This window comes from Balaenoptera ricei, chromosome X (genome assembly GCF_028023285.1).
Source record: "Balaenoptera ricei isolate mBalRic1 chromosome X, mBalRic1.hap2, whole genome shotgun sequence".
NCBI lineage: Eukaryota > Metazoa > Chordata > Mammalia > Artiodactyla > Balaenopteridae > Balaenoptera > Balaenoptera ricei.
Window position 1 is genome coordinate 64,892,399 of NC_082660.1, and position 23,110 is coordinate 64,915,508.

Consider the following 23,110-nt stretch of genomic DNA (forward strand, 5'->3'; position numbering starts at 1 on the left):
GAGTCAGGTCCAGGCAATCAGAATCTGTGAATTTAGGATGCCAAAAAAGCTAGTGGCTTTCCTTAGGGAGCATCAAAGCTGAGATGGTGCAGGGCTGGTCAACCGTGGTCTAGGTCCAAGTTCAAATAACAAGTAAGACTTTGCTAAGCTCTTCTTATTGTGCCTTACAGTCCAAATTAACCCAGTCAAAAATACACACATCAGGATGAAAAAATCATCAGCTTCTTAAGAGTCAGACGTTTGGTTTCACGAAAGCTCATTAGCAACTAAAAACTGCTTTCTAAACTCAAAAAGTGTATTTTCATCTGAAGACTGCCTCTCTTTTCATGTTGTCTTCCTTTTTCCAGAAGCTCCAAGAGTTAAAAAATGGTAACAAAAATCATTAGCTATGGAGACTAGTTTTATTTCCAATTCTCAAAGAGTTTGGATTCCAATCTGCCCACTGGCAGCAAAAAGCAAGGTAATTGTATCCCAGTGATGCTCTTTTTTCTTTTTTGCAACTTTTCCTGATCAAGATGATCCCTCTAGCTTTATGAGACTACAAGAATATAACATTTTACATCAATGTTTATCATACGTCCAGATGCAATAGCCACAAAATACAAAGCCATTTTTTTTAATGTAGAAAAGCAATTTATTCCATTATAAGCACTTACACAGTTAGTCATGGAGAGTAACAGGCCTGCTGGTGAAACAGGTCACCCAAAATAGAGATGGTATCAAACTAGTGGTCAAGGACTAACTCCTTAAAAAAAAAAAAAGCAACTCTTATCCAGGATTAATTTAATTTTAAAAACAAATACAAGCTATTGATTCACTCTTCTCAATTTAACTGGACAGTCTACCTGTGGTATAACTGTCAGGTAAAAACATACATCTTTACAACTTGGTGGTCCCAAGTTTTTTTTTTTTTTAAACCATTTCACAGAAAGGAAAGAAATAATATGAAAACAGCTCAAGAAATACACTAACAAGCAAAAATATATGGGGAAAGAGGAACACATTGTTTTGACTTAACTGAAGAAACTGAGAGGAGATTGGTCTATGTAAGAAAATGTGTATCCTGGAAAGTTCGGTGTGAAGATTTTAGAGCAGGAATTTATATGACTTGAATCTCCCCTATTTCCTGAATAAAGACGACATCTTGTAGTATTTATACTTCATGGCTCAGACACCTACCTCACTTGGCTCTATTTCTTACTCACTCTAGCATTTACTTAAATGAGTCAGAAAAACTTGGGGATATAGCGTAAGAAGAAAAATAACCACACACAATATTCCCCTTTTTGTGGCTACTTTAGACCTCTGTTACTAGAAAATTCCTGAAGAAAATTTAAATATAAGTCTGTGGCTTTGCTGAATCAAGAAGCCCCCAGTTAATATTTAGAAAACACCTTCTGTTTGGACTAATAACATTGTTGATAGAACTTATTATAGAGGGATAACCAAAGTCTGTGTCTCAAAACCAGTGTTAAATCAATCTCAGGGTTGAGAGGAAGAAAAGGGGAGTCTAAAATCACAAAAGTGCAGACATTCTCTAGGATCCTTGTCCTTCTGGATCCACGCTTCCTTCAGGGTCTTCGTCATTATAAATGTTCTCTGCCATTTGCCAAACTTGCATGATATTGTCTTCTGATACAGAACAAATCACCCAAGGTTCATTGGGATTCCAGGAGAAATCAGATATCTTGGCAGTGTGACCACCATGAATAAACAACAACTCTGGTGGCCCATCTTCTGCATCTTCCGGGGATTGTTCCTCTCCGATTTTACTTAAATCCCAGACATTCAGTCTGCGATCAGTACCACTGGAAGCCAAAATAGTCTCATTGTGAGGCGACCACTGAACCTGGAATATTTCATCCTTATGTGATTCAAAGGAATGCAACTTAAGTTTCAGATTTCTCAGATCCCACAAGGCAACAGTCTTGTCAGCTGATCCTGTGGCAAGAATGAACTCACTATAAGGATTGAAAGAAAGGCAGTTCACTTCAGCAGTGTGAGCATCAACTGAGTGGCTTGGTTTGGAAGTATTGTTTGCACGAGTATCCCAGATCATAAGTTTCTGATCATCAGCAACTGACCCAAACAGAGACTCATGGAGCAGATGCCAGGAGACGTCTTCTACTACTGCTGTATGCCCTGTAAAGATGGTCTTCGCATCCACAACTTTTCCTTCCTTTGGAACAGCACTGATGTCCCATAGGCAGATAGTATGGTCATCTGAAGCACTAAGTAAGTGCCCACTGAGATTTGGGTTCCAAGAAAGCCCGTAGCCTTCCTTCTGATGTCCACGGAGACACAAGTCTGTGTTGCACTCTCCAGAAGGGTCTGGTTTAGAAGGATGTTTCGTATAGTCAAAAACAAGAACATCACTGGATGGAGTCTTTGTGGCAATGATGCAAGGGTTCTGGGGCATATAGCGTGCCCTGTTTACTTCTCCTTCATGGTTGATCTTGATTTCTATTTCAATTTTTCCACTAACCGAGCCAAAACCTCCAAATTCTCCTTTTTCACTGTTGTAGTGTGAAGCATCAAACTGAGCATCATCATTAGGGAGCTGCACACTGGCTATCACAAGGTGGTTTTGTTCATCTGACGTGTGTGTCCCCAGGACAAGTCGATGAATACTGAAATCTTTCCCTTCTGGTCTGGTTACATCTGGAAGCCACTGTGCAGTTAGGCTGGGCCACTCCAGAGCATGGGTCATCACCAAATCGTAAAGAAAAGGAGTGTTCTTTTTCCATATTTTGTATTCTTCATTGATCACACGTTCTTCTACTGCGTCATCAAAGGCTGCTTCCTTGTTGGCCATGGCGGGCAGGCAAGCCGAGGGGATCGGGTTGAGCTTTGCGAGAGGGGCGGGGAGGCTGCGCAAAGCCATTTTTAAAAGTTCCTCCTTTTCCCCTAATTGAAAGTTTACTCAAACTTTGAGTGGGAAATCCAGCATTTACAAGCTTAATGTTATAGTTGCAGGGAGATCCCAGCTGTAATGTGGGAGTGGGGCTAGAGGGCTATGGCAGCAGTGGCTAGAGTGTTTTTCTCCCTCTGATTTTTTTAAAATAAAACTTTGCTCTAGCACTGGGAAGTGATTTAACCTTTTTTTCCCCTCCCACTTGAACAAAAGGAACACAAACTTTTCAACATTTTGGCCCATTCAAAGTTCACCTTTGGGAATGTTTGGACCCTTTCTCCTCCAGCCTGGAGGAGAAAAGAAAAACCAAAGGCATCACCCAGGCTGCACCTTTCCCCCCTCACTTTAGCCATTGTGGCCAAAAGTAGCCAGAGGATCCTTCGAGCCAACTCTCTTGGAGTTGTATCTAACATTTTCAAATTCCATAGGTAATTTTTACCTCTTACAACAGACAGCAGCTCAGTTGCTTTTTCATACCATGGATAACTCCATAGACACCCAGGTACCACAGGTTTGTCATCCTCTACCATCCTTTTCTCAAACAATGCTTTTGCCATATTTAAGTGAGTTAAGGTCACTCTAGACAATCCCAACACTATCACCAGTGTGTTGGGAGTCCTGAAGACCATCCCAGGTTTGGTGATGAGGTGAATCATGGGAGAACTCATGGGACTCAGCAAACAGTCATACTTGTCGCTAATATTATAGCAAAAGGATGTAAAGCAAAATCAGTAAAGGAAAAAAAACATGCATGGGGCAAAGTCTAAAGGAAACCAGGAACAAGCTTCCAAGATCCTGTCCCAGTAGAGTCACACAGCACATGTTTCATTCTTCCAGCATCAAACTGTGACAACACGTGTGAAGTGTTGCCTACCAGCAGTAGAGACTTAGTACCCAATATTTTTATTAAGTGCTAGTCATGTGAGCACCCTCTGCCTGGCCTGCACCAAAACTCTAGACTCTCAGAAGGAAATCAGATATTCAGCACAAGCCATGCTGTTTGCTCAATTTAGACAGAGCAAACTGTCCTTATTAGTTAGGGGATGGTGGAAACCTTCCTGAAATCCAAGTCTTCAGATGCCAGCCATGGGCCAACTTTGCAAGCAGGCCTTTCTAAGGAAAGCATTCTCTGACCTGTCATGTTAACTCTTTTCTGCACATTGTCCATGTCTTTTAGAGCCTATATGTATGCATTTCTGTTGAGTATATACCTAGTAGTGGAAATAATAGGCCCAGGTGATGTGCATGTTCAGTTTTTTAATAGCTGCCTGTTAAATTGACACCTTACCACCATAAAATGTTATTCATTATTTCTATTAATATTTTTGCCTTTAGTTACTTTGATATTAGCATAGTTACATCAGCTTCAGTTTGTTTACTATTTGCATGGCATATTGTTGTCCATCCTTTTATTTTCAACCTGTGTCCTTATATTTCAGGTGAGTCTCCTTTATGTAGTATGTTGTTGGATTTTGCTCTATTATGCAACTTGACAATCTCTGTCTTTTAATTGAAGCATTTAGCCCATTTAGATTTAACACAATTACTGAATATATGGATTTAAAACTTACATATTACTACTTGATTTCCATTTGTCCCATTTATTCCTTTTTTCCTCTTTTCTTGCCTTGTTTTGGATTAATCAAGAATTTTATTGTAGCATTTCCCCTCCATCAGCTTTTAAGACATTCTTTTATTATTCTTTTAATGGTTACTCCAGAGAAGCTCTTCTCAACTGGATTCCACCAGAGATTATGTCTTAATTATCTAGATATTCATTGCATATATTAACTTATCTTCCTTGTATTTAAAATGGAACTAGTGTGCACCACCCTCAGGAGAATGGAAAAACCCCATTTTCTGTAGGGCTTAATTCTGTTATGAACTCCTGCTTGACAAAAGTTGCCCTAGAGATTAAAACATGCATCCTTGACTAATTAGAGGCTATGTTAAATTAGTGTTTTTAACAGTTCCTGAATAATGCAAGAATGTCATAACATCTTGACTTCACATCCTGCCTTTTATTTATTTATTTATTACTATTTTTGTCATTTATTTCACTTCTACTTTTGTTATTTTATCCATAAGGTATTGCTATTAGTGTTGATTTAAACAGTCACCAGTCTTTTATATTTACACTTTCCATTTCTCTTTCTTTTCTTCCATTTCTACGCTTCTGTCTGTGATCATTTTTCTTCTGCCTAATGAACTCCCTTTAGTGTCTTTTAGTGTGAGTCTGCTAGTAATATATTTTCAGTTTTTACTTACCTGAACATGCCTTAATATCACTTTTATTTCTGAAGGATATTTTCACTGGATATAGAATTATATAGAATTATAGTCTGGCAGTTATTTTCTCCTAGTAATTTATAAGTGTCCTTCAGTTGTTCTGTGGAGTTCATTGGTTTTGTTGAAAAGTCAGCTATATGCTTTATCACTGTTCCTTTGAAAGCAATGTATCTTTTCTTAACTCTGTCTCTTTTAAGATTTTCTCTTTGTCTTGGTTTACAGAAGTTTGATTATTAAATTTAGGTTTGTATTTATCTTGCTCACAGATTTTTAGCCTTTTTGAAAGTGTAGCTTGATTATCTTTAGTAAATTTTGAAAAAATTTTCATTGTTCTCTCTTCAAATAGTTGCAGTTCCATTCTTTTTCTTGTTCTTGAGCTCTAGATCTTTTCCCTCTGTCTCTTAATGCTCTTTTAATTTTCCATCCTTTTTTCTATGTGCTTTAATGGGGGTATTTTCTACTGATTTACTTTTCAGTTCATTAATCTTCTCTTCTGCTCTGTCTCATATGGTGTTAACCTCATCTATTGCATTCTTAATTTCACTTATTGTATTTTTTAGCTTTGAAATTCTATTTGATCCTTTTTTATACATTCTATTGATAGTTTTCTAGTGAAATTCATCTTCTAAACCTATTTTTGGAATATATTAACATAGTTTATGAGTCCTATCTGATAACTCCCAAAATGTGAATTATCTGTGTTTTAAAAAATATATTAAAATTTAATTGACTTTTATTGTAGTAAAATATATATAACATAAAGTTTACCATTTTAAACATACAGTTCAGTGGCATTAAGTACATTCACATTTTTCTGCAACCATCACCACCATTCATCTCCAGGACTTTTTCATCATCCCAAACAGAAACTTTTTACTCACTGAACAATAACTCCCCATTATCCTCTACCTCTGGCAACCACCCTTTAATTCTGTAATAGCAATCACCATTCTGTATTCTGTCTCTATAAGTTTGACTACACCAAGTACTTCATATAGGTGGAATCATACATATTTATCCTTTTTCATCTGGCTTGCTTCACTTAGTATAATATAATGTCTTTAAGGTTCATCTATGTTGTGGCATGTGTTAGAATTTCCATCCTTTAAATAAAAAGATGAATAATATTCCTATATATATATAATATATAAAATATATTATCATATATACAAAAGTTTGTTTATCCATTCATCTGTCAATGAACACTTGGGTTATTTCTACCTCTTGGCTACTGGGACTAATGCTGCTTTGAACATTAGTGAACAAATATCTGTTTTGAGTTCCTGCTTTCCCTTCCTTTGGGTAGTAGATATGAAAGTATATATAGAAGTGCAATTGATGGTCAATTCTAAGTTTAATTTTTATGAACTTGCCACAGTGTTTTCCACAGTGGCTGCACCATTTCATATTCCAACCAAGAGAGCATAAGGGTTCCAATTTCTCCACATTCTCATCAACACTTGTTATTTTTTGGTTTTATTTATTTATTTTAAAATAGCCATGCTATTATATGAGTGTGAAGTGATATATCACTGAGATTTTGATTGGCATTTCCCTAATGATTAGTGTTGTTGAGCCTCTTTTCATGTGCTTATTGACCATTTGTATATGTTCTTTGGAAAAATGTCTATTCAAGTCCTTTGCCTTTTTAAATTGGGTTTGTGTTTTTTTTTATTTAAAAAAATTTTCCCCCAGCTTTATTGAGATATAATTGACATATAACATTGTGTAAGTTTAAGGTGTACAATGTGATGATTTGATGTGCAGATATACTGTGAAATGTTTACCATAATAAGGTTAGTTAATGCATCATTCACCTCAAATAGCTGCCATTTTGCTGTTGTTATGGTGAGAATATTACAGCTCTACTCTCATAGCAACTTTTGAGTATACAATGTGTTATTGTTAACTATAGTCATTGTGCTGTACATTACATTCCAGAAACGTATTCATCCTAAAATTGAAAGTTAGTAACCTTTGACCAACACTTCCCCATTTCTTCCACCCCTCAGTTCCTGGCAACAACCATTCTACTGTTTCTATGAGTTTGATGTTTTTAGCTTCCATATATAAGTGAGATCATAAGTATTTGTCTTTCTCTGTCTGACTTATTTCACTTAGCAAAATGCCCTCAAGATCCATGCACACTGGCACATATGGCAGGATTTCCTTTTTCTCGTGGGTGAATAATATTCTATTGTTATACACACACACACACACACACACACACACACACCACATTTTCTTTACCCATTTATCTGTTGATGTACACTTAGGTTGCTTCCATGTCTTGGCTATTGTGAATACACTGCAATAAACATGGGAGTGCAGATATCTAATCTCCTTCAGATATATACCCAGATGTGGGATTTCTGGATCATATGGTAGTTCTATTTTTAATTTTTTGAGGAACCTCCATACTGTTTTCCATAGTAGCTCTACCAATTTACATTCCCACCAACAGTGTACAAAGGTTCCCTTTTCTCTACATCCTTCCCAGCCTTTGTTGTCTTGTTTTTTGTTTTTGATAACAGCCATTCTAACAGGTGTGAGGTGGTATCATGCTGTGGTTTTGATTTGCATTTCCCTGATGGTTAGTGATGTTGAGTACCTTTTCATGTACTTATTAGTCATTTGGATGTCTTCTTTGGAAAAATGTCTATTCAAGTCCTCTGTCCATTTTTTAAATCAAATTGGTTTTTTTTGCTATTGAGTTGTATGAGTTCTTTATATTTTTTGGATATTAACCCCTTATCAGATATATGATTTGGAAATATTTTCTCCCAGCCCATAGGTTGGCTTTACACTTTTTTGATTCTTTCTTTGGCTGGGCAAAAGCTTTTTAGTTTGATGTAGTTCCACTTACTGATTTTTGCTTTTTTGCTTGTGCTTTTCATGTCATATTAAAAAAATCATTGCCAAGACTGATGTCAAGGAACTTTTCCCTTATATTTTCTTCCAGGAATTTTACAGTGTCACGTCTTACATTTAAGTGCTTAATCTGGGATTTCCCTGGTGGCACAGTGGTTAAGAATCCGCCTGCCAATGCAGGGGACATGGGTTGGATCACTGGTCCAGGAAGATCCCACATGCTGTGGAGCAACCAAGCCCGTGCGCCACAACTACTGAGCCTGCGCACTGTAACTACTGAAGCCTGTGTGCCCTAGAGCTTCTACACCACAACTAGAGAGCCCACGTGCCACAACTACTGAGGCCCACATGCTCTAGGGCCCATGTGCCACAACTACTGAGCCTGAGTGCTGCAACTACTGAAGCCTGCACGCCTAGAGCCCACGCTCTGCAACAAGAGAAGCCACCACAATGAGAAGCCCGTGCACCGCAATGAAGAGTAGCTCCTGCTCGCCACAACTACAGAAAGCCTGCGCACAGCAATAAAGACCCAACGCAGCCAAAAAACAATATGTGTGTGTGTGTGTGTGTGTGTGTGTGTGTGTGTCTGTGTGTGCGCGCTTAATCTATTTTGAGTTAATTTTTATGAATGGTGTAAGATAGGGGTCTGATTTCATTCTTTTGCATCTGGATATCCAGTTTTCCCAGCATGATTTGTCAGAGATCATTCTTGTCCCATTTAGCATTCTTGGCTCCCTTGTCACACATTAGTTGACCATATAGGTGTGGGTTTATTTCTGGGCTTGATTCTGTTCCATTTGTATATGTGTCTATTTTTATGCCAGTACCATACCCTTTTGATTACTATAGTTTTGTAATATAGTTTGAAATCAGGAAGTTTAAAGCCTTCAGTCTTGTTCTTCTTTATCAGGATTGCTTTGGTTATACGGAGTCTTTCATGTTTCCATATTAATTTTAGAATTGTTATTTCTATTTCTGTGAAAAATGCTATTGGAATTTTGATATGACTGCATTGGATCTATAGATGATTTTGGGGGGTTGCTTCGGTTTTTGTTGTTGAGTTGTATGAGTTCTTTATACATTTTGGATATTAACACTTTGCCAGATATATGATCTGCAAATATTTTCTCTCATTCTATGGGTTGTCTTTTCACTCTTTTGATGGTGCCCTTTGATGCACATAAGTTTTTTTTTAACATCTTTATTGGAGCATAGTTGCTTTACAATGTTGTGTTAGTTTCTGCTGTATAACAAAGTGAGTCAGCTATACGTATACATATATCCCCATATCCCCTCCCTCTTGCGTCTCCCTCCCACCCTCTCTATCCCACCCCTCTAGGTGGTCACAAAGCACCAAGCTGGTCTCACTGACACATGTTTTAAATGTTGATGAAGTCTAACTTATCTAATTTTTCTTTTGTTGCCTGTGTTTTTGGTGTTATTTCCAAGAAATCATTGCCAAATCCAATGTTATGAAGCTTTCCCCTCTATTCTCTTCTAAGAGTTTTATAATTTTAGCTCTTGGGTTTAGGACTTTGATCCATTTTGAGTTAATTTTTGTATATGGTGTAAAGCAAGGGTCCAACTTCATTCTTTTGCACCTGGATATCCAGTTTTCCCAGCACCATGTCTTGAGAAGACTGTTCTTTTACCCAATGAATGGACTGGGCATCTTTGTCAAAAATCATTTGACCATATCTATAAGGGTTTATTTCTGGGATTTCTATTTTATTCCATTTTTCTACAGATTTCCTTATGCTAATACTACACTCTTTTGATTACTGTAGTTTTGTAAGTTATGAAATCAGGGAATGTAGGTTTTCCATTTTTGTTCTTTTTCCAGATTGTTTTGGGGTCCCTTGAGATTCTATATGAATTTCAGGATGAACTTTTCTATTTTTGCTAAAAATGTCATTGGGTTTTTGATAGGGATTGTATTGAATCTGTCAATCATTTTGGATAGTATTGATGTCTTAACAATATTAACTCTTCCAATCTATGAACATGGATGTATTTCCATTTATTTGTGTTTTAGGCTTTGTGTTTCAGACTTTCCGAGAAATGGTCTATTTCTGATTTGCCTTTACTTTTAGGGTGTAGCCCATCCTTCAGGGATTCAACTGAAAGCCTCAGGTGTTTATCATAGCCCCTTCTACATAAAAAGGTCCTGAAATGGAATTTCTGTCTTCCTAGCACTGCCACTTTATGCTTGGTTTCTTGGCCCCTCACTCCATGCAAGCACAGCTTAAGCAGTAGCAAATGCCTCAAAAGGAGAGTGCACAGAGAGAGGTGAGCTTACTTCTCCAAGGTCCTCTTCTCTCCAGGGTTTTGGCTTCTCATGTCTTGGCTGTCTTAATTACTTTCTGATGCCTTCATTCACTTTCATTTTTAAAATCCATCCAGGGTAGTTGTTCTTACTATGAAGCTTAGTCTGATAAAAGCTATTTCAACATAGCTGGAAGTTGAATGTCTACCTTATTCTTTTAAAATGTGGCACAACATATCATAATTCAACCATTCTTGTTCATATACATTAGGTTGCTTCTAAATGTTGTTTTGCCATACAGCAAATTATGTTGTAATGAACATCTTTGTACATATATTCTTATGCACTCATGTGAGTGTTATATAGGATAGATTCCTAGAAGTAAGTTGTTGGACAAAGGTATGGGCATTACAATTTTTTATATGTGATGCCAAACTGCCTCTGATTTACATTACTACCAGGAGTGCTGAGAGTGTTCATTTCCCCACATAATCACCAGCACTGGATATTATCAATCTTAGCTTTTATAAAATTGATAGGCAAAACCTTATATTTCATTGTTGTTTTACCTTACATTTCTCTAATCATTGGTGAGGCTGAAACTATGATAACTTAAAAACTGTGGTACTAGGAAAGGAGAAACTGATCAACATCACCAAAAAGTAAGACCAGAAGCATACACACACATCCTTGTGTGATTCTATGTATGTACAGTAAATGATAAAGGTGGCATTTCAAAAAAGTGTTTATATGAACTATTCAATCAACAGTGCTGGAAAGATGGGCTAAGTATTTGGCAAACAAGTTATAATTCTTACCTCATAAGATAAACTAAACTTAAAATTCTAGACTAAGAGTTACATGTAAAATTGTAACCATAAAGAACTAAGAGAAAATGCAGTGAAAATGTAGCTGACCTAGGGATGGATCTTTCTGAGCATAACAGCAAAAAAGAAATCAAAAAGGAGAAAATTTTACTTCATAAAAATGTAAAGCTTCTCTATATCAAAATCAAATGTAAAATTAAAGGGCAAATAATAAAATAGCAACATATTACAATAACATATGGAAGACAAAGTGTTAGCATCTCTCATGGATAATAAATCTTGCATAAACCAATAAGAAACTGACAATTTTCCAGTAGAAGAATGGGAAAAGAATATAAGTAGATAATGTGCAAAGTAAATAGAAAAAAAAGGCTATTTATTTTATGAAAAAAAAGTTTACCATCAATATGACCAAAAAATAATTCACGATATTATGCTAACATAGATATTAAAATACTGTTGTAGGGGGCTATTTAAGAAAATATAATAGGGTTCAGCATATATTATGCTGCAAAATACAATTGTGTATTTACTTTACAAAAAATGATTGGAAGCAAACACTCCAAAATGGAAATGGTGGTTTCCCGAGACTGGAGAATTATAGATTTATAATTTAAAGATTTTTATCTTTTCTTTTGCACTTTTCTCTATCTTCCAGTTCCCTGCAGTCAACATGTATATAGGAATTTAGAATCAGATAACCTACTACTTGTGAAAATTGGAGAGAATGAGAATAGTATATCTATTCAAATGAAACTAGGAGATAAACTCACAATTCCTAAAGAAATGAAAGATACATCTTGATAAAATGGATGTATCTGATGTTGAAAAAGTTGTACAAAGGCAAGAAAATAATTATCTAAAAGAAAGTTATAGAATAGGAAATATATACATTGCAAGCCTCATTGACAAAAGCTTAAATAAAATATAAAGAATTGATAAATATATACAAAAATGTACAGATCCTGATAGATATGCAAGCAATAGGAGACACAATTTTTAAAAAAGTAAAGCAAAAATGAAAAAATACATACCCTCACTGGGAATTAAAGAAAGGAAACTAGAATAACTTGATGTGTATTAAAACTATTAATCTAACAAAAGCAAATGATAAAAACCCAACATTGATGGGGTAGTAAAAATATTAATAAAAAGGTATATTTTGTATTTATTGATGTCACTAAAAATTGGTTGGTCTTTCTAAAGAATAATCTGGCAGCATGTAACAAGAGCTAAAAAGCTGTTCATACTCTTTTATCCAGAATCCTTTTTCTAAGAATATACTCCAAGGAAACAGGAGTATATGTATGAATGCCTATAAAAAGGTATTCATAGAAGGATAAAATTTTGGAAAACAATTCAAGTATCCAATAATAAGGAAACAATTATTTAAATTTGATGAATATATAGCTCTTTCAACATGTGGAAATACTTACATGAAAGAGTAAGTGAAAAAACAGCACAAGTTAATATGTACACACTGAACATAACTATGAAAATGTATCTCTGTGCACTAATAAATTAGAAAAGAATTAGCATTACAGAAAGATTTGAGTTTAATATTTATAAAGTTCTTTTTTTTTATTGAGGAAACATTGATTTCACACCCCCTACTCCCCAGTCCCTTCTCCTCTGGTAACTACTACTCTGTTCTCTGTATCTACATGTTTGCTTTTGTTTAACAGTTTTTTTATATTCCACATATGAGTGAAATCATACAGTGTTTCTCCTTCTGTCTGACTTATTTCACTTAGCATAACACCCTCAAGGTCCATCCATGTTTTCACAAATGGCAAGGTTTCATCTTTTTTATGGCTAAGTAGTATTCTATTCCTGTCTTTTTTATAACATCCAATCTTACAAGTATGAGGTGATATCTCTTTGTGGTTTTGACTTGCATTTCCTTAATAATTAGTGATATTTAACATCTTTTCATGTGCCTATTGGCCATCTGTAAGTCTTCTTGGAAAAATGTATATTCAGTTCCTCTGCTCATTTTAATCAGGTTGGTTGTTGAGTTGTATGAGTTCTTTATATATTTTGGATTTTAAACCCTCATCAGATATATCATTTGCAAATATCTTCTCCCATTTGGTAGGTTGTCTTTTCATTTTATTGATGGTTTCCTTTGCTGTGCAGAAGCTTTTCAGTTTAATGTTAATCCCATTTGTTTATTTTTGTTTTTGTTTCCCTTGCCTGAGGAGACATAGCTAGAAAGAATGGGTAAGACTGATGTCAAAGAGTGTACTGCCAATGTTTTCTTCAAGGAGTTTTACAGTTGCAGATATTATATTCAAGTCTTTAATCCATTTTGAGTTAATTTTTGTGTATGGTATAAGACAGTGGTCTAGTTTCATATTTTTTCATGTGACTGTCCAGTTTTCCCAACACCATTTATTGAAGATACTATCCTTTCTCCATTGTATGTTCTTTGCTCTTTTGTCATAAATTACTTGCCCATATATGCATGGGTGTATTTCTGGACTCTCAATTCTGTTCCATTGATCTATGTATCTGTTTTTCTGCCATTACCATGCTGTTCTGATTACTGCAGCTTTGCTGTTTGAAATCAGGGAGTGTGATACTTCCAGCTTTGCTCTTTTTTCTCAGGATTACTTTGGCTATTTGGGGCCTTTTGTGGTTCCATGGGGCCTTTTGTGGTTCCATATAAATTTAAGAATTTTGTCTTCTATTTCTGTGAAAAATGTCCTTGGGATTTTGATAAGGATTACATTGAATCTGTAGATTGCTTAATAAGGACATTTTGACAATGTTAATTATTCCAATCCATGAGCATGGAATATCTTTCCATTTATTTGTTTCTTCTTCAATTTCTTTCAACAATGTCTTAGAGTTTTCACTGTATAGGTCTTTTACCTCCTTGGTTAATTCCTAGATATTGTCATTTTGTTGTTGTTGTTGAATATCTTGCTCATGTATTTTTTAAAGGGATGATTGTAGATATCAAGTTAGCAGAGTACAGTATTTAGATTTTAGTGGATTATTTTAATAATTATCAATACACCAGAAATCGTGTTTCAAAATTTTTATTGAGGTATAATTGATGTACAATATTATGTTTCAGGTGTACAACATAGTGATTCACAATTTTTAAAGATTATACTCAATTTATAGTTATTATAAAATATTGGCTATATTCGCTGTGTTGTACAATATATCCTTGTAGTATATTTATTTTATACATAGTAGTTTGTACTTCTGAATCTCTTACCCCTGTCGTGCCCCTTCCCCCTTCCCTCTCCCTACTGCTGACCACTAGTTTGTTCTCTATATCTGTGAGTCTGTTTCTTTTTTGTTATACTCACTAGTTTGTTGTATTTTTAGATTCCTCATATAAGTGGTATCATACAGTATTTGTCTTTCTCTGTCTGACTTATTTCACTTAGCACAACACCCTCCAAGTCCATCCATGTTGTTGCAAATGGCAAAATTTCATTCTTTTATATGGCTGAGTAGTATTTCATTGTGTGTATACATCTTCTTTATCCATTCATCTGTTGATGGACACTTAGGTTGCTTCCATATCGTGGTTACTGTAAATACTTCTGCTGTGAATGTGAGCATTGGGGTGCACGCATGTTTTCAAATTAGTATTTTCATTTTTTTCAGATATATAGCCAGGAGTAGAATTGCTGGGTCATATGGTAGTTCTATTTTTAGTTTTTTGAGAAACCTCCATATTGTTTTCCACATGGCTGCACCAATTTACATTCCCACCAACAGTGTACAAGGGTTCCCTTTTCGCCAACATTTGTTATTTGTGTTCTTTTTGATAGCCATTCTGACAGGTGTGAGGTGATATCTCACTGTGGTTTTAATTTGCATGTCTCTGATGATTAACAATGTTGAGCATATTCCTAGTTTCTTAATTTCTCTTTCTGCTAGCTCATAGTTAGCATACAGGAATGTAACAGATATTTATATTTTGATTTTGTATCCTGAAATTTTACTGTATTCATTTATTATTTCTAATAGTTTTTTGGTGGAGTCTTTAGGGTTCTCTATATATAAAATCATATCATCTGCAAATAGTGACAGTTTTACTTCTTCCTTTACAATTTGGATGCCTTTTATTTCTTTTTCTTGCCTAACTGCTCAGGCTAGGACTTCTAATACTATGTTGAATAGGAGTGGCAAGAGTGGGCATCCTTGTCTTGTTCCTGATCTTAGAGAGACAGCTTTCAATTTTTCACCACTGAGTATGATGTTAGCTGTGGGTTTGTCATATATGACCTTTATTTTGTTGAGGTATGTTCCGGGTATACCCACTTTATTGAGTTTTTAACATGAATGAGGGTTAAATTCTGTCAAATGCTTTTTCTGCATCTATTGAGATGATAATACGGTTTTTAATCCTTCATTTTGTTAATATGGTGTATCACATTGATTGATCTACAGATGGTGAACCATCCTTGCATCCCTGGAATAAATCCCACTTGATCATGGATGGTGTATGACCCTTTAGATGTTGAATTTGGTTTGCTTTAGATGTTGAATTTGGTTTGCTAATATTTTGTTGGGGATTTTTGCATCTATATTTAACAGAAATACTGGTCTGTAATTATCTTTTTTTGTGTTGTCTTTGTCTGGTTTTGACATCAGAGTGATGTTGGCCTTGTAAAATGAGTTAGGAAGTGTTCCCTTCAATTTTTTGGGAATAGTTTGAGAAGGATAGATATAAAATCTTCTTTGAATGTTTGGTAGAATTCACCTGTGAAGCTGTCTGGTCCTGGACTTTTGTTTTGGCGGAGCTTTTTTGATTACTGTTTCAATCTCTGTAATAGTACTTGGTCTACTCAAGTTTTCTATTTCTTCATGATTTGGTCTTGGAAGGTTGTATAATTCTAAGAATTTGTTCATTTCATCTAGGTTGTCCAATTTGTTGGTGTATGGCTGTTTATAATATTCTCTTATAATTCTTTGTACTTCTGTGGTATCCATTGTTATTTATCCTCTTTCACTTCTGATTTGTTTATCAGGGCCTTCTCTCCTTTTTTCTTAGTGAGTCTAGCTAATGGTTTGTTGATTTTGTTTAACTTTTTAAAGACAGCTCTTAGTTTCATTGATCTTTCCTATTGCCTTTTTAGCCTCTATTTCATTTATTTCAACTCTGATCTTTATTATTTCCTCCCTTCAATTAACTTGGGTTTTGTTTTTCTTTTTCTAGTTCCTTTAGGTGTAAGGTTAGACTGTTTATCTGAGAGTTTTGTTTCTTTTTTTAAAAAAATTCTTCTCTACCTGCGGGCAGGGGATGGGGTTTCCACTGTGTCAGGCCCCACCTCAGAGCTGGCCAGGTAACACTAGGATGGGACATCTGAGTTCCAGTGACTCCCCTGGCAGCAGCAGCTCTTTGAGGGTCCTATGAGTCTGTGGGGGTCCAGCTCCTGGCCCAGGCCAACATTTGGTCCTGGAGCCTGGGCTCTGGTTTCTGGTGCTGCTCGGTTTTCTTGTTTCTTGAGGTAGGCCTGTATTGCCATAAACTTCCCTCCCAGCTTTTGCTGCATCCCATAGATTTTGGTATGTTGTATTTTCATTTTCATTTGTCTTCAAGTAATTTTTGATTTCTCCTTTGATTTCTTCGTTGCCCCAATAGTTGTTCAGTAGGATGTTGTTCATTCTGCACATATCTGTGATTTTTCCAGTTTTCTTCTTGTAGTTGATTTGTAGTTTCATTCCATTGTCATCAGAAAAGATGCTTGATGTGATTTCAATATTCTTAAATTTATTGAGACTTGATTTGTGTCCCAAAATATGGTCTATCCTTGAGAAAGTTTCATGTACACTTGAGAAGATATGTATATTCTGCTGCATTTGGATGGAATGTTCTGTACAAATCTATCAAATCCATCTGGTCAAAAGTTTCATTTAAGACTGTTGTTTCCTTGTTGACTTTCTGTCTGGATGATCTAACCACTGATGTAAGTGGGGTGTTAAAGTCCCCTACTATTATTGTGTTGCTGTCAATTTCTCTCTTTAGGCCTGTTAATAATTGTTTTATATATTTTGGTGCTCCTATGTTAGGTGTGTATATACTAATCACTGTTATGTCTTTTGATGAACTGTCCCTTTTATCATTATATACTGTCCATTTTTATTTCTTGTTACCTTTTTTGGCTTTATTCCATCTGATATGAATATGGCTACACCTGCCTTCATTTGGCTGCTATTTGCTTGGAATATCATTTTACATCCCTTCCCTTTGGCCTATGTTTGTCTTTAGAGTTGAGATGTGTCTTCTGGAGGCAGCAAATAGTTGGGTCTTGTTTTTTAATCCATCCAGCCACTGTGTGTCATTTGGTGAATTCAATTTATTTATATTTAGGCTGATTATTGATAGATGAGGACTTAATACTGCCATTTTATCTTTTGTTTTCTGGTAGCTCTATATCTCCACTGTTTCTTTTTCCTTTTGTTTCTGTTTGCCATTTTGGTTTGATGGTTTTCTGTGATATTTTTCTCAGTTTCTTCTTTGTGTGTGTGTGTCTGTATTTTATGTTTATTTTTGTGGTTACCCTGAGGTTTGTATAAAATTTCTCATAGATAAAATAGTCCTTTTTCTGCTGATAGCATCTTATGTTCACTCACCTATATGAATTCCATCCTTTTCCTCCTCCCCTTTTAGTGTTTTTGTTGTCTCAAATTATCCCTTTTTATGGTTGTAGGTGTGTTACCAAAATAAGATAGCTATAATTATTTTTCTGCTTTCTTTTTTTCCCTTTAACCTTTATAATAGTGTTTAAAAATCTATTCTGATAAAGAGCTGCAGTTTTCTGATTCTATTTATCACCCTGCTTAAAGTTTTGTGTATTTTTGCTATTTTGTTTCTGGTAGAAGAGCTCTTTTCAATATCTCTTGTAAGGCAGGTCTAGTGTTGATGAATTCCCTCAGCTTTTGTCTGGGAAAGACTTTATTTCTCCTTCATATCTGAATGATAATTTTGCTAGATAGAGTATTCCGGGGTAACAGTTTTTCTTTCAGTATTTTGAAAATGTCATTTCACTCTCTCCTGGTTGTTAGGGTTTCTGCTGAGAAATCTGCTGATAGCCTAATGGGGGTTCCTTTGTAGGGTACCATCCTTTTTTCCCCGGCTGCCTTTAAAATTCTTTGTCATTAACTTTTTAAAAAAAATTGTATTTATTTGGTTGTGCTGGGTCTTAGTTGCAGCAGGCGGGCTCCTTAGTTGCAGCACGTAGGCTCCTTAGTTGCAGCAGGAGGGCTCTTTAGTTGTTGCTCAATGCCTCCTTAGTTGCAGCATGTGAACTCTTAGTTGCGGCATGCATGTGGGATCTAGTTCCCTAACCAGGGATCAAACCCAGGCCCCCTGCATTGAGAGCATGGAGTCTTCACTACTGCACCACTAGGGAAGTCCCCTCTTTGTCATTAACTTTTTTTTAAACATCAAGTCATGTTTTTTTAATGATTTTTTTTCCTCCATATTTTAAATTTATTTATTTATTTTTGGTTGTGTTGTGTCTTCGTTTCTGTGAGGGCTTTCTCTAGTTGTGGCAAGCGGGGGCCACTCTTCATCGCGGTGCACGGGCCTCTCACTATCGTGGCCTATCTTGTTGCGGAGCACAGGCTCCAGACGCGCAGGCTCAGTAGTTGTGGCTCACGGGCCTAGTTGCTCCGCGGCATGTGGGATCTTCCCAGACCAGGGCTCAAACCCGTGTCCCCTGCATTAGCAGGCAGACTCTCAACCACTGCACCACCAGGGAAGCCCTGTCATTAACTTTTGACAATTTTAATGTGTCTTGGAAAAGGTCTATTTGCAATGAGTTTAATTAGCTGTTCTCATTGCTTCATAGACTTGATTGTCCAGTTTCTTCCCCAAGTTTGGGAAGATCTCAGCTATCGTTTCTTTAAGTAATCTCTCTGCTCTTCTTCCTCTCTTCTCCTTCTGGGATACCTATTATCCCAATGCTGCCTTTCCTAAAAGAGATGTGTAGCTCTCATAGGATTTCCTCTTTTTATATATGTCTTACTTCTCTTTCCTCTTCTACTTGTATGATTTCTAGGTTTCTATCTTTGAGCTCACTAATGCTCTCCTCCATATTGTCTTCTTTGTTTCCAATCCTTTCTAATGCATTTTCATCTTGTTTATTGTGTTCCTCGTCTCCAGAATTTCTGTTTGGTTCTTTTTTAGAGTTTCAATCTTTTTGGTAAAGTATTCCTTCTGTTCATTAATTTTATTCCTGAGTGCATGACACTGCCCTTCTGAGTTTTCTTGTATCTCATTGAGTTTCTTCATGATGGCTATTTTGATGGCTCTATCAGTTAGATCTCAATATTCCATGACTTTAAGTTTGGCTTCTGGAGAATTGCCATTTTCTTTTTGTGATATAGTGTTACTGTGATTCTTCATATTGCTTGATGAATTGTTCCTCTGCTGGCACATTTGAAGTTAAATGACCGGTTAGGAGTTACAATCCTTTCTTTTGCTTTCCAGTAGGTGGCGCTATCACACAAGTTTTTGGTTTCGCTCACCTGAGCTACCTCTGGTTATATTTAAGAGTTGGCACTTTCCAGCCTCCACCATATGTGTAACAGGTGTGGCTCTGTGCTTTTGCTGTTGCTTCTTATGCCTCTAGGCTTATTGCTGCATTGCTTCTGCCAGAGCTGTTGTCATTACTGGGATGGTGGGCTATTCTCTTTTGTGGGAGATCCCCTGAGACACAGGCTCTGCTGTGGGGGGAGGGGAACAGTGTGGGAGGGGAAGCTGGGGTTGCACAGATGCCTCCACTGTGTCTGGTGCTCTCAGGCTTGGGGGCTCTGCCAATGCAAATAGGGGGGCCAGAGTCTGGGGTCGTGGGTTCCTCAGTGACTGGAGGGATGGGGTCCCAGGCCCCACTGTTGCTGCTGCCAAGTTACCTGTGTTGGCAGGCACAGTCATGCGTGCTGCTTCCCCTGCTGCTATTGGGTTTTCTGAAGCTGTGGGCTCAGCTGCCACAGTCAGAGGGCTGGGATTGCAGTTACCGACTCCACTGTTCCCTTGGTTCTGCCTCCTCTATGTGTTCCAGTTCACCCACCTTTAGATGTACAGATGTGTGGAATTCTCTGGCATCCTGTTGTGTTGGGCAAAGGCACCTTCGTTGTGTTGTGGATGTTTTACTGGTTGTAGATTCAAGGGGAGAGACAAAGGTAGCTTTTCACTCCACCATGTTTTTGACAGCACTCTCCTATAAAGTTCTTATGTTCCCAAAGTTGATTAACAACATAATATTTAAAAATTAAAAAAAATATATTATGGAACTGAAATACTGAGTGTTTGAGGTGAGGCACAGAATCCCACTTCTGGGAACATATATAAGTGAACATACTTGGTGAAGAAATAGCCTGTTTTCCTTGGTGAAATTACAGCTGTCATTCAATATATCCTTAAAGCAACTTTGGGGCTTCCCTGGTGGTGCAGTGGTTAAGAATCCGCCTGCCAATGCAGGGGACATGGGCTCGAGCCCTGGTCCGGGAAGATCCCACATGCCACGGAGCAACTAAGCCCAGGCACCACAACTACTGAACCTGAGCTCTAGAGTCCATGAGCGACAACTACTGAGCCTGCGTGCCACAACTACTGAAGCCCAGGTGCCTAGAGCCCGTGCTCTGCAACAAGAGAAGCCACCACAATGAGAAGCCCACGCACCGCAACGAAGAGTAGCCCCTGCTCGCCACAACTAGAGAAAGCCTGCACACAGCAACGAAGACCCAACGCAGCCAAAAATAAATAAATAAATAAATAAATTTTTAAAAAAGCATTTTTGCTATTGTGAAATTATTGCAATAATAGAATTATGAAGAGTCACTCATTTTATAAATCATCAAAACATGCCTTTCTTGACCTTCCCAGACAAATCTATTCTCTTTCTCCTGTACTTTGTACATAATGCCATTGTTATAGCATTTATAAGACTGTACTATAATTATTTGATTATATGTCTATGTCTCTCACAGCATCACGCTCAGTGCCTGGTACATAAAAGTAAGCAATAGAGCCTTATGAAAAAATGAATGAATGAAGCGAATGAAGGAGCACGTTTGGAAAATAAATATAACTTGTTACTTGAGTCCCTGAAATGTTTGTGCATTCATTAAACTGAAGTCTGGAAGACCTAGCAGTCCTTATTTTCTCTGGCTAGGAAATAATAACTTAGTAAGAGGCCCAAAACAAAGTGTAGACTTTGAAAAAGTAGTCAGTAAGGAGTTTGCTTCTGTTTGTTGGAGAGATCTGATGTGATGCAGGTAGATTCTAGGAATGAAGTCCCAGAGCTTGGAAGTTACCTATATCCTAGTAAGATTATGCTGAGTTTAGAACAATGGATGTGAAGAAGAAAAGGGTAAAAGGTATCAACTTTTAAGTGAGAGCCAGAGAGAATCACATCAAAGGCATCAATAGGACTTGCACAAACCCCAAACCATAGAGACTTCTCAGAAGGGTAAAGAAGATAGTGACTACAAGATCAACTAATATTCATGGAGTAAGATTTGGGCTAGATAGAGAAATACCTTCCTTACTTCAAGAGATTTTGTGCTAGGGGACTGGTATCTGGAGACTAGGAGTACATTATAGTCTGAGGCTAGAGGGAATAGCCAAGGAGATTTAAAAAAACCCAGGAAGCAGGTTCTTGAAAGGACTGAGGTACCCCATCCCACCTAGTAAAGCATCAACCCAAATTAATCTCAGAAGTTTCAGAGTCTTGACTTGGCATTTACCACAAATAGGGTTGAGTCAGTGGAGGGAACCAGGGGTCCAGTAATTTGTACTATTCAAGCTAATCTGTGGCTAGGTTTTATTTATTAGGACCTGAGACCTATATTCAATAAACTTGATAATTTCTATGTGTTTTTATTTTAGTTTTCCATTTTCTGGTAAAATTTCTTTAGGAACTTCCAACTTTGCACTTAAATTAAAAAGAAAAGGGATTTTCTACATTATAGCTAGAATGGAAGAGTGGGGGAAATCCATATATTCCTAAAGCCAGATGCAATGTTAATAGCTCTGGGAGTTCAGGTCCTGCTGGCATAAAATGTGGGTGCTAGGGAAGAGAAAGAACAGTCAGTATATGCTTGCCTCCTTTATCAAAGATAAGGTGACCATATGTGCATGGGTTTATCTCTGGGCTTTCTATCCTGTTCCATCGATCTATATTTCTGTTTTTGGGCCAGTACCATACTGTCTTGATTACTGTAGCTTTGTAGTATAGTCTGAAGTCAGGGAGCCTGATTCCTCCAGCTCCATTTTTCATTCTCAAGATTGCTTTGGCTATTCGGGGTCTTTTGTGTTTCCATACAAATTGTGAAATTTTTTGTTCTAGTTCTGTGAAAAATGCCATTGGTAGTTTGATAGGGATTGCACTGAGTTTGTAGATTGCTTTGGGTAGTACACTCATTTTCACAATGTAGATTCTTCGAATCCAAGAACATGGTATATCTCTCCATCTATTTGTATCATCTTTAATTTCTTTCATCAGTGTCTTATACTTTTCTGCATACAGGTCTTTTATCTCCTTAGGTAGGTTTATTCCTAGATATTTTATTCTTTTTGTTGCAATGGTAAATGGGAGTATTTTCTTAATTTCTCTTTCAGATTTTTCATCATTAGTGTATAGGAATGCAAGAGATTTCTGTGCATTAATTTTGTATCCTGCTACTTTACCAAATTCATTGATTAGCTCTAATAGTTTTCTGGTAGCATCTTTAGGATTCTCTATGTATAGAATCATGTCATCTGCAAACAGGAGGCAAGCATATACAGTGGAGAAAAGACAGTCTCTTCAATAAGTGGTGCTGGGAAAACTGGACAGGTACATGTAAAAGTATGAAATTAGAACATTCCCTAACACCATACACAAAAATAAACTCAAAATGGATTAAAGACCTAAATGTAAGGCCAGACACTATCAAACTCTTAGAGGAAAACATAGGCAGAAC

The 23,110-nt window shown here is 36.8% G+C and overlaps 2 protein-coding genes across 5 annotated transcripts in view; both read right to left on the reverse strand.

The window, feature by feature from the left end:
* PHKA1 (phosphorylase kinase regulatory subunit alpha 1) overlaps positions 1-23,110 on the reverse strand; it is a 139,147-nt gene that overhangs the window by 59,036 nt on the left and 57,001 nt on the right. The window lies entirely within an intron of this gene.
* Positions 923-2,869, reverse strand: LOC132357710 (histone-binding protein RBBP4-like). The gene has a single exon (XM_059911396.1). The coding sequence runs from the start codon at positions 2,813-2,815 to the stop codon at positions 1,538-1,540; it is 1,278 nt and encodes a 425-aa protein (XP_059767379.1). The 5' UTR covers positions 2,816-2,869; the 3' UTR covers positions 923-1,537.